The 13,058-nt window shown below is 49.1% G+C and overlaps 1 protein-coding gene across 8 annotated transcripts in view; it reads left to right on the forward strand.

Moving 5' to 3' along the window:
* Window positions 1–13,058, forward strand: part of SH2D1A (SH2 domain containing 1A) — a 121,470-nt gene that overhangs the window by 72,776 nt on the left and 35,636 nt on the right. The window contains exon 3 of one of the 8 annotated variants that reach the window (XM_040405748.1): window positions 8,796–8,928. The exons of the other annotated variants lie outside the window; for them this stretch is intronic. Coding sequence (XP_040261682.1) covers window positions 8,796–8,928 — 133 coding nt within the window. The remainder of the gene's footprint in view (window positions 1–8,795; window positions 8,929–13,058) is intronic. 8 annotated transcript variants of the gene reach the window in all.

The following is a 13,058-nucleotide window of genomic DNA, read 5'->3' on the forward strand; positions in this document are numbered from 1 at the left end:
ATAGAAGTGGTATTGTAACGCTGATAACGGCGTCATCGCCACTGGCCATGTTGGTGGAGTACTCGAAACAGCGCAACAGGGCACACAGGTCTTGCATGGAGGCCCAGTCATTGGTGGTGAAGTGGTGCTGTTCCGCAGTGCGACTCACCCATGCGTGCTGCAGCTGAAACTCCACTATGGCCTGCTGCTGCTCGCACAGTCTCTCCATGTGCAAGGTGGAGTTCCACCTGGTGGGCGAGTCGCATATGAGGTGGTGAGCGGGAAGGCCGAAGTTACGCTGTAGAGCAGACAGCCGAGCGGCGGCAGGATGAGAACGCCGGAAGCGCGAACAGACGGCCCGCACTTTATGCAGCAGCTCTGACATGTCGGGGTAGTTGTGAATGAATTTCTGCACCACCAAATTCAGCACATGCGCCAGGCAAGGGATGTGAGTCAAACCGGCTAGTCCCAGAGCTGCAACGAGATTTTGCCCATTATAGCACACCACCAGGTCGGGCTTGAGGCCCACTGGCAGCAACCACTCGTCGGTCTGTTGCTCTATACCCCGCCACAACTCCTGCGCAGTGTGGGGCCTGTCCCCCAAACACATCAGTTTCAGAACGGCCTGCTGACGTTTAACCCGGGCTGTGCTGAAGTTGGTGGTGAAGGTCTGTCGCTGACCGGATGAGGAGGTGGTAGAAGAGGAGGCAACAGGAGGCAAAGAATGATGCCCTGCGATCCTTGGCGGCGGAAGGACGTGCGCCAAACAGCTCTCCGCGAGGGGCCCAACCGCCACTACATTTACCCAGTGTGCAGTTAGGAAGATATAGCGTCCCTGGCCGTGCTTACTGGTCCACGTATCTGTGGTTAGGTGGACCTCGCCACAGATGGCGTTGCGCAGTGCACACTTGATTTTATCTGATACTTGGTTGTGCAGGGAGGGCACGGCTCTCCTGGAGAAGTAGTGGCGGCTGGGAACGACGTACTGTGGGACAGCAAGCGACATAAGCTGTTTGAAGCTGTCCGTCTCCACCAGCCTGAATGACAGCATTTCCAAGTCCAGTAGTTTAGAAATGCTGGCATTCAGGGCCAGGGATCGAGGGTGGCTAGGTGGGAATTTACGCTTTCTCTCAAAGGTTTGTGAGATGGAGAGCTGAGCGCTTCCGTGTGACATGGTGGAGAGGCTTGGTGATGGAGGTGGTGTTGTTGGTGGCACATCCTCTGTTTGCTGGGTGGCAGGTGCCAAGGTTCCTCCAGAGGCGGAGGAAGAAGCCGAGGCAGCAGCAGAAGAGGGAGCAAGAGGGGCCTGAGCCCTTTCTTGGTTTTGAAGGTGCTTACTCCACTGCAGCCCGTGTCTCGTATGTAGATGCCTGGTCATGCAGGTTGTGCTAAGGTTCAGAACGTTAATGCCTCGCTTCAGGCTCTGATGGCACAGCGTGCAAACCACTCGGGTCTTGTCGTCAGCACATTGTGTGAAGAAGTGCCATGCCAGGGAACTCCTTGAAGCTGCCTTTGGTGTGCTCGGTCCCTGGTTTCAGGCGCCACCTGTGTGCTTTCTGCAGAATACTGGGTGGGAGATAATGTGAACCTGCTGGATCCACTGTCGGCCACCCAATTGACTAGCCCCTGTACTTGCTCAGGCCTCACTATCCTTAGAACGGCATTAGGCCCGACCAAATATCGCTGTAGATTCTGGCGGCTACTGGGACATGAGGTAGTAGGTTCAATAGGACATGTAGCTGTGGCAGAACGGCCACGTCCTCTCCCTGCACCAGAGGCTCCACCAACACCACCACGACCATGACCGCGTCCCTTATTAGATGTTTGCCTCATAGTTAGCGTTTATAAAGCAAAGTAAAAAGTGGTTAAGTCTGTTAAAAATAATTAACCGCCAATAAAAACCCTGATGTAGGGTATTGCACTAAATTTCTTTTTTTAAACTCTATATGACAGTGGTATTTCTGTCCTAAATGTGACAATCAATTATGCACGTGTAATCCCAGATGTGCACTATATTTAACAGATGTATTTTTTTAACCCCAGTAAGCAAAAAGCTGTATTTCTGGACTTGCAGGCTATCGTTGCATTAAATGGCTGCCGATTATGTATTGATATTGACTGACTGAAGAAAAAAAGTTAGTTTTCAGCAGTAGTTGGCTCAGGGCAGGCTTAAAAAAAAATTGTGCACTGCACCCACAAAACACATTTGCTGTAGATCGCCGAGTACAAAAAAGAGTTCTTGATAAGATTTCTCCCTGATCTCTCCCTCACAGCAGCTGCAGCCTCTCCCTACACTAATCCGAGCAGAGTGACAGGCGGCACTACGTGACTCCAGCTTAAATAGAGGCTGGGTCACATGCTGCAGTTGGCCAATCACAGCCATGCCAATAGTAGGCATGGCTGTGATGGCCTTTTGGGGCAAGTAGTATGACGCTTGTTGATTGGCTGCTGTGCAGCCTTTCAAAAAACGCCAAGAAAGCGTCGAACCCGAACTTTTACTTAAATGTTCAGGTTCGGGTCCAGGTGCCGAAAAACCTAAAGTTCGGTACGAACCCAAACTTTACAGTTCGGGTTCGCTCAACTCTACATGGGAGTACAGACCCCAAAAATTAGGCATTCACCTGACAGAAAAGAACAAGTGATTATGTGGGTGGAGCGGAGGTATATTAGACGGTCATTGGATAACAATTTTACTGTAGGCCAGTACAGGCCCCAAAAATTAGGCTTTCACTTTACAGAAAAGAACTAGTGAATTGTGTCTGGAGGTACATTAGGTGGTCAATGGATAAAAAGTTTACTGTAGGCCACTGGACTATAGACCCCAAAAATTAGGCATTCACCTGACAGAAAAGGCCTTTTATTCCGCTGTATATACATAAGACAAGGACCATTCTTCGTCCTGGAAGGGGGCGGATTGTGTGGCCTGGCATGAGGAAATTAATTTACATGTGGTCGTCACAGGTGTTGAATTCCTCAAAGATCCATGCCTCATTCATTTTTAGAAATGTGAGGTAGTCCACACTGTTGTGAGCTAGGCAAGTGCGCTTATCGGTCACAATCCCCCCTGCTGCGCTCTACGTCCTTTTGGACAGGACACTCGACGAGGGGCAAGCCAAGAGTTCCATGGCATATTGTGCTAGCTCTGGCTACAGGTCAAGCCTGCACACCCATTAGTCCAGGGGTTCCTTGCTTCTCAGAGTGTCCACATCGGCCGTTACCCGATGTAGTCGGACACCTGTCGCTCTAGGCGTTCCCTGAGGCTGTATCCGGAGGGTGGCTCTGGATGGGTTGGCTGAAAGAATGATCTCATATCCCAAGTGACCAACGCATCTTCAAGCCGCCCTCTTCTTGCAGGCGCGGTAGGATTGGTACCCGCACCTGGTTCGCTGTGGGTGGAAGCGCAGCAAGGCCTGGAAATGCTGCATTCTGCCAGCCCTCTGTGATGCTGGTAACATGTCAGCCATTTTGTGTCTGTTGGGGGGTCTAAGTAGGTTGCCACCCAGTACTGGTCCTTGCCCTTTATGCTTTTTATACGGGCAGTGGCGTATCCAAGGTATGGCAGCCATGGCTAGTGCCATAGGCGCCAAGCGGGGGGGGGCGACCAGGGCCGATCCTACACGGGGTGCAGTGGGTGCCCGGGCCCCGCACCCCAGCGCTGCGGCCCTGGTGACAAGTGGGGGCGGCCGCGGCCGGCGGCAGGGCAGAGCAGGAGATGAGCGCCTCCATTGCGGAAGCGCTCATCTCCATAGTCATCTGTATTGCCGTCCTCAGGACGGCAATACAGATGCCTGTCTGTGCTGCGGCAGAGGAGGGAGAGGTGTGTCCCCTCCTGTTCCTCTGATAGGCTGCCGGCTTAGTGCTGGCAGCCTATCAGAGGCCGGTGATGGCGCGATGACGTCATCGCGTCGCCTGAGCCGTATAGCGAGGGACACACAGACGGAAGAGGTGGCCTGCATCGCATCGCATTGCTGGAGGTAAGTATAAGTGTATTTTTTTTTTAAATTTTTTTATATAGGTACAATACTGGGCTGGCACATGATAAGGGGGGCTACTGGGCTGGCACATAAGGGGGGCTACTGGGCTGGCACATAAGGGGGGACTACTGGGCTGGGCTGGCACATGATAAGGGGGGCTACTGGGCTGGCACATGATAAGGGGGGACTACTGGGCTGGCACATGATAAGGGGGGACTACTGGGCTGGCACATGATAAGGGGGGACTACTGGGCTGGCACATGATAAGGGGGGACTACTGGGCTGGCACATGATAAGGGGGGCTACTGGCACATGATATGGGGGGCTACTGGCACATGATATGGGGGCACTCTGGCTACTGGCACATGATATGGGGGCACTCTGGCTACTGACACATGATATGGGGGGGCTCTGGCTACTGACACATGATATGGGGGGGCTCTGGCTACTGGCACATGATGGTGGGGGGGGGGCTCTGGCTACTGGCACATGATATGGGGGGGGCTCTGGCTACTGGCACATGATATGGGGGGCTACTGGCACATGATAAGGGGGGCTACTGGCACATGATAAGGAGGGCTACTGGCACATGATAAGGAGGGCTACTGGCACATAGGGGGGCTACTGGCACATAAGGGGGGCTACTGGCACATGATATGGGGGGGCTCTGGCTACTGGCATATGATATGGGGGGCTCTGGCTACTGGCACATGATGGTGGGGGGGCTCTTATTTCTGGCACATGATTGGGGGCACTCTGGCTACTGGCACATGATATGGGGGGCTCTGGCTACTGACACATGATATGGGGGGGCTCTGGCTACTGACATGATATGGGGGGGCTCTGGCTACTGGCACATGATGGTGGGGGGGCTCTTATTACTGGCACATGATTGGGGGCATCTATGGGGGCACATCTTACTGCAGATTATTGGGGGGCACTATAGGGGCATCTACTGAGGCTAAAAAAGAAGATATTTTATATGGGGGCTCTGTATAGGGGCATTTTATACTGGGACACATTATGGTGGGTACTATGGGGAAGGGGGGGGCACTATGGGGGTCATCTACGGGGGCACTGAGAAGGGGTATTTTATATTGGCACATTATGGGAACATTAGCTCAACTGGGGGCATTACAAATGTTTTGCATATTATAAGGAGAATTATTACTACTGGGGGGGCATTATGGTGGGCTTTATTACTCCCCCATGGTATGACCCCCTAGTAGCAGCACCAGCCTCTCCCTGCTCTGCTATCCCTCTGCCCTTTCTCCAAATCCTTATTATGAAATCTTTCTCATTAGGTTAAAGCACAACATCAGCTCCGCCGAGCCCCCGGCCAAAGTGTTGAAGTGGCGTCCGAGATCCCCAAGGGCCAAGTCAAGTAACTGTAAGTTTTTATGGGGGTTCTACAAAAGAGCTATCGTGGTTTTTTTTTTGTTAAGGTTATCTGAAAGATGGGTTTAAAATATTTTGACAGGGGCGCAGTTTCAGTGCTTGCCATAGGCGCCATTTTCACTAGATACGCCTCTGTATACGGGGCTCTCTCTTCAAACACTGGAGCATGAAGGCCCCCATTTGCAGTTAATTGGAAATGGTGGAGCACCCTGGCTCCTGCTCATCGCCCAGGAGAATGTCATCCTCGGTCTCCTCCCCCCAGCCACGGACAGCACCAGGGATCCCCGAAAAGTTTAAAGTCCCCCTAAAAGCCTGCTCTTCTTGCTCCTGCTCCTCCTCCTCCTCCCCCCAGCCACCATCCTCCTCAGACTTCTCTTCACACTCCTGCTGTCTCAGATGGAGTAGCCCCCCTGGGAATTCATTCAGCATTGCGACTTCCTCATCTTCCAGCTCCTGCTCCTGCTCCTCAACGGCTTGATCAATGACACAACGCAATGCACACTCCAGAAAGAAGGTGTAAGGTACGATGTCACTGATGGCGCCCTGTCTGCGACTAACCAGTTTGGTGATCTCATCAAATGGCTGCAGAAGTCTGCATGCTTCACACATGAGCAGCCACTGGCGTGGTGAAAAGAAACAAAGCTCTCCAGAACCTGTCCTGCTGCATAGATCGTACAGGTAGTCGTTAATAGCACGTTGCTGCTGGAGCAGCCTATCAAGCATATATAAGGTGGAGTTCCAGCACATCGGGCTGTCACAAATCAGAAGTCTGATGGGCAGGTGTTGTCGCCGCTGAATGTCAGCAAGGCGAGCCATGGCCGTGTAAGATCTTCTAAAATGGCCAGAGATTTTCCTGGCCTGCCGCAAGATGTCCTGGACCCCGGGGTATTTGGCAACGAATATCTGCACGACTAAGTTCAGGACGTATGCCATGCATGGCACAAGTATCATTTTGCCCAGTTTCAGCGCGCTCAGCAGATTGCACAGTTGTCGCACACCACTTTACCAACTGTCAAATTGACCGGGGTTAGCCACTGATCGGCCTGTGACCGCAGAGCTGAAAGCAGTGCAGAACCAGTGTGGCTCTTGGCTTCCAGGCACAACAGCCGCAGCACAGCATGGCAACGTCTCACCTGGCACGTCGAATAGGTTCTGGGATCACGGGGGGTGCAGCAGAAGTGGCGGTAGCAGTGGAAAAGGATGAGTCAGCCGAAGAGGAGACGGAGGATGGAGTAGGAGGAGGAGGAGGAGAAGAGGCAGGCCTGCATGCAATCCGTAGCGGTAACACCAAATCCAAACGGGTGCCACGGGTTACATGCTTGATGGCCGTCAGAAGGTTCACCCAGTGGTCAGTAAAAGTTATGTACCTTCCCTGCTCGTGTTTGCTAGACCATGGTTCTGTGGTCAGATGTATCTTGGCACCGACATTGTATACCAGAGATATATTCACTTGCCGCTGAACGTGGTTATATAGCTCTGGGATGCCCTTCTGGGAGAAATATTTCCTTCTGGGGACTTTCCATTGCAGTGTGCCAATGGCCACAAATTTTCTAAAGGCCTCAGAGTCCACCAGTTTATATGGCAATAGTTGGCGGGCTAGCAGTTCTGACAAGCCAGCGGTCAGCCGTTGGGCAAGAGGGTTATCCGACGTCATAAATTTTTTACGCTCGAACATTTGGGCCATGAAAGCCTGCCTTCTGCCAGATAAATTGAAGGAGAGAGGAGAAGGAGAAGAGGCAGAACATGGAGCGCCGGGAGTGTGGCTTTGTGGGTTCTGACGGTGTTGCTCCCACTGGGCTTGGTGATGGGAGGCCAGGTGACTTCTTAAGGCGGTCATCCCTAGGTGAGTGTTGGGCTTACCGTCACTTATGAGTTGACAGCACAGGCTGCAGATGGCAAAACTATTGTCAGCAGCTGACAAGTTAAAAAAAAAGCCCACACTGCAGAGCCATGTGTCGGTGTCCTGGGAACGCAAGATGTGACCGTGCATGGTGGATGGCTCGCTCCAGAAACATTTGCAGTCTGCTTTTTGCCTTTTTTGCACTGCGAGTTCTGCCTGCTTCTCCTCCTTCTCCTCCCTATCTGCTGCTCCGTCTCTTCCTATGAACTCCCCTCCTCTCTTGTGGGGTCCCACGTGATGTCTATCGACATATCATCGTCCTCTTCACCACCACTGACATTAGAGATCACGGAGTAGGCAGCAACAGCGAAGACCACCCTCCTTGGGCTGATCTGGGTATTGTCAGACCGCTGGGTGGCGGCCGTTGCTACCTCCTCTTCCTCTGAAAATAATTCCTCTGACTCGAGTGGAGTGACTATGGGGGTGGTGACTTTGGGGGTGCACATGCAGAGGATGAGGAAGATGCAGAAGCGGAAGGCTTTTTGAGCCACTCAACCAACTCTGGTGCACCCTTTGAAGTTATCGCACGTGCCTTCTCCAACTTCCCACTTAGGCACTGGCCTGGTGCAGCTGCCCGACCCAGACCATCCCTGTGGAACGTCAGGTATATAAATCACCTTAAATAGTTTTTTGAGGAAGCAGGTATATCGCACCACTCAATCAGTATTTTGTTGAAGCAGGTATATAGAACCCATTAATTAGTATTTTGTGGAAGCAGGTTTATTGCACCCCTCAATCAGTTTTTTGGGGGGCAACAGGTATATCACACCAGTCACAATTAGTTATTCCAATAGCTTTTGTCTCTCTATATAGCTGCGGTATCGTAGCAGAACCGCACACAACTGCTGCACAATACAAATGCACTATAATATACTTTCTATGTTAGAAAGTATATTATAATTATATCACACCACTCAGTATATCACACCTATCGATAGCACACCTATACCAGTCCTTAAAAGGACTTTTGTGGCCCTATTAGCTAACTTTTTGTGTCCCTAACAGTCCGCTCCTGCTCCACAAAGCAACCTCTCCCTACACTGGCAAAACACAGAATGTAAAATGGTTGCCAGATCGGGTTCTGTTACAGGCTGGGGGTGTGTCCATGTGCTCAAACGTCTCAATTGGCTGTCCTGTCCCACCTGATGGATGTGTCATGGGTTAAAGTTCGTGCAAAAGAATATGGCGCATGCGAACATCGCCATATATTTGCATGTTTGGCGAATCGCGAACGATCAAAGTTCCCTGCAAATCGACCGCCTGGCGAATTGCAAGGCCATCTCTACACACTAACACAAGTGGGTAGCAGAGTAAGAAAACTTCTTTAATAACAACGGAATGGTAAATATGTGAAATTTACATTATATTAGGTAGTTATTGATGATGAATTAGTCTAAAACATAAGTTATATTTATGGTAACCCGGAATACCCCTTTAAGGCACATGTTGTGCTTCTTTATATAAAAAGTATATTTTTTGCACTTACATGATCACACATTTTCTAACTATTATTATTTCATTAATTTTATTTTGTTTATGTCCAGGCAGCACCCGGGGTCCCAAAAAGGATGTTTAGAAAGATCAAGAATATGATCTCTGCTTACACAAAACCAGATCAGGGAATTGTAACCCACCTGCAGTACCCAGTTGAGAGGAATATGTCCAAGAATGCAAAAGGTTGTGATGTATGAAATGCTGGGATATGCTATACTGTGATACTTTCTGTATTTGAGAGTGTCCTAATCAGTTAACAATTCTAGTAAAGATTAAATTGCTTTCATGGGATTACAAATCATATTTTAATATCTAAAAGGTGGTCTGTCAGCTTCACTGTGAAGTGTTCTCTGCTCTCTGCCTGGTTGGATGCTATAGTTGTCCCTCAGAGCAGAGGGGAGTGCTTGTATAGAAGCCCAATGCAAAGAGAAATTCACAGTGAATCCACACCCTGCGCTTTTGCAGGAGCAAAACCTGGCAAAATAAAACTTCATATTCATACTACTCCTGATAATAAAAGCTCCACAAAAGGTATGTTTGTATTGCTCTCAGCAGGCCCTACCTACTGCTGGCTGCAGTTTAACATGACCAGAACTGCTGACAGCTTCTCTTTGAACTAAAATAAATACTATTAAATTGCATGATTTTTGGGCCAATTATCGGGGACAAAGGATCATACGAATGCTCCTTAATGATAATTGGCCTGTATAATCAAATGGCCAATCAGTAGGAGGAAATATGCACGATTATTGGCAGCACATGTGAGATGTGCTGCCAGTAATCAATATAACAGAATGGGGGAGGCACAAGTGCGGTAGCAAATGTGCCTCCCACATTCAGTTTGCATCGGCCTGTGTGATCAGACCAGTGCAAACAAGCTCTGATGAATGTGTTATCACCCACTGGGGCTTCAACTGCCCGTACATCGGGCAGCGTATTTGGGCCTGTAGATGGACATAGCTAGATAGTGGGTATAATTGGTGAAATCTTTGGCTTTAGCAAATGATTCAATCATTTCACTTAAGTGCAATGACCACAAAATGGTGTTAAGGCTCCATTCACACGACCGTATCGGTTTTTGTGGACCGCAAATTGCAGATCCACAAAACACAGATACCAGCGTTTTGAGGATCTGACTGTCCGGCCCTCGATAGAAATGCCTATTCTTGTCCGCAAAATTAACAAGAATAGGACATGTTCTATTTTTTTGCAGGTGCCGCAGAATAGAAATACGGACACGGACATCACACAGTGTTCTGTCTACATCTTTTGCGGCCCTATTGAAATGAATAGGTCCGCATCCGATCCACAAAAAATGCTGATCGGATGCGGACTGAAAATACAGTTGTGTGAATGGGATCTTATGCTAAGCACTGTACATACCAACACCATGGTCACCGTAAGAGAGAGACGGACAGACAAAAGACACTGTATCAAAGAATACAAGTTTGTGGGGGGTGTTGACCACTCTGGTTGGGCTCTTCAACCTTATTTAATGAAAAGTAAAACTAGAGCCTGGTACAAGAAGGTGGCATTATATCTGATACAGTTTTCTACTTTTCAAACCCATTAGCGCGTACATTTGGGTGTGTAGTAATGCAAATAGTTTGCTTTCGGCCTCATGCACACAACCGTTTTTTTTTTGCGGTCCGCAAAACGGATTTCCGTTGTTCCGTGATCCGTGACCGTTTCTTCTTCCGTGGGTCTGCCTTGATTTTTGGAGGATCCACGGACATGAAGAAAAGTAGTTTTGGTGTCCGCCTGGCCGTGCGGAGCCAAACGGATCCGTCCTGACTTACAATGCAAGTCAATGGGGACGGATCCGTTTGACGTTGACACAATATGGTGCAATTGCAAACGGATCCGTCCCCCATTGACTTTCAATGTAAAGTCAGGAGTTAATATACCATAGGATCGGAGTTTTCTCCAATCCGATGGTATATTTTAACTTGAAGCGTCCCCATCACCATGGGAACGCCTCTATGTTAGAATATACCATCGGATTTGAGTTAGATCGTGAAACTCAGATCCGACAGTATATTCTAACACAGAGGCGTTCCCATGGTGATGGGGACGCTTCAGGTTAGAATATACTAAAAGAACTGTGTACATGACTGCCCCCTGCTGCCTGGCAGGTGCTGCCAGGCAGCAGGGGGCAGACCCCCCCTCCTTCCCCCCCTGTATTTAACTCATTGGTGGCCAGTGCGGCCGGCCCCCCCTCCCTTGTATTTAACACATTGGTGGCCAGTGCGGCCGGCCCCCCCTCCCTTGTATTTAACACATTGGTGGCCAATGCGGCCGGCCCCCCCGCTAATTAAAATGACCGACCCCCCCCATCATTTGTGGCAGTGGAGAGTTCCGATCGGAGTCCCAGTTTAATCGCTGGGACTCCGATCGGTAACCATGGCAACCAGGACGCTACTGCAGTCCATGGCTGCCATGGTTACTTAGCATTATTAGAAGCATTATACTTACCTGCGATGTCTGTGACTGTCCGGGCGCTCCTCTACTGGTAAGTGAAAGGTCTGTGCTATAAGCAATGCGCCGCACAGACCTTTCACTTACCAGTAGGAGGAGCGCCCGGCCGGTCACAGACATCGCAGGTAAGTATAATGCTTCTATAATGCCGCACTGGCCACCAATGAGTTAAATACAGGGGAGGGAGGGGGGGGGCTTCACTGGCCACCAATGAGTTAAATACAGGGGAGGGGGGGGAGGCCAGGCAGCAAGGGGCAGTCATGTACATAGTTCTTTTCGTATATTCTAACCTGAAGCGTCCCCATCACCATGGGAACGCCTCTTTGTTAGAATATACTGTCGGATCTGAGTTTTCACGAAGTGAAAAATCAGATCTAAAAAGCTTTTATGCAGACGGATCAGCGGATCAGTCTGTGTGAAAGTAGCCTACGGACAAGGATGACGGACGCGGATGGCAATCTTGTGTGCATCCGTGTTTTTTCACGGACCCATTGACTTGAATGGGTCCGTGAACCGTTGTCAGTCAAAAAAATAGGACAGGTCTTATTTTTTGGACGGACAGGAAACACGGATCACGGATGCGGCTGCAAAACGGTGCATTTTCCGATTTTTTCACGGACCCATTGAAAGTCAATGGGTCCGCAAAAAACCCCCACTGAAAACGGAACAACGGCCGCGGATGCACACAACGGTCGTGTGCATGAGGCCTTAGGGAGGTTTATTCTTCTTTTATACTTTGGTCAATAAAGAAATATCAGCCCATATTTTGTTTTTATATTCATATTTCCCTTTTTAAATTTTAAATACAATATATACAAGTCTGAAAAAATGAACATACATCAGCATATTTTTAATTTAATCAGAGCAAAAACAGAAACAAATCTGGGGGCATACAGAAGTAAAAACTCAAGTTTAAAAATGTTGCACGTGAAATTGGGGAAAAGTGCATTTTTCCACAGTTTTTTGCCTTTTTTTAAAATAAACAGATAAGAATACCCATGTGTAGAGCAAGGTTGCGGAGGAGGGGAGGTTTATAGTTTAGGAGGATCTGGCGTAGTGTAGTGTTATTACGTACTTTAGGTTCACACTGCCATCTACTGGCCTTGTTGTGTATTGCAGTTACAGTTGTTTTTGCATTCATAGTGAAAGATGAGAAGTCGCGATTAGTTAGCAACGCTATGCGAAAACAATATGTCACTAAATGAAAGCCACGTTTCTCCTGGTAAAAAAACAAAAACAAAACCAAACCCATGGGGATGCATAAGATTACCACAAAGATATAACATGTTAAATAAAACCATAGCAAAACTGCAAATGTTGCTTTGGTCGTTAAAAAGGTTTTCCAGTAGTAGTTATTTTTTGCAAGTACCCGCTGCATGCCCCCTGAAACAGAAGATTCATACTTACCTGCTACATGCTGCTTCGGTTCCTCCATGCTGCCCCTGTCCATCTTTGGTCCTCATGCTATTTACATCTAGCTGGCCATGAGCATGGTCACAATGACTAGCTTTAGCATTGACGTGGAGCTTTTGGCCACATCTCTTCACAGGAATATGCTGATTACCAAGATGCTCCTGTTTTTAAAACTTAAAACAAAGATCACCTGACCTTTACCCTCCCCAATCCCAGGCCCTTTACTAGGCCAAGTTTAAGGCTGGGTTCACACTTGAGCGTTTTACAGCGCGTTTGAACGCGCTGTAAAACGCTCAACACATGAAAACCAATGCTTCCCTATGGCCCTGGTTCTCACTTGAGCGTTTTACAGCGCGTTTGAACGCGCTGAAAAACACCCTACGCTCAAACAAGTTCTTGAGCTTCTTTGTGGCGTTTTGACG

Source organism: Bufo bufo, chromosome 8, assembly GCF_905171765.1.
Source record: "Bufo bufo chromosome 8, aBufBuf1.1, whole genome shotgun sequence".
In the NCBI taxonomy this organism is placed as follows: domain Eukaryota; kingdom Metazoa; phylum Chordata; class Amphibia; order Anura; family Bufonidae; genus Bufo; species Bufo bufo.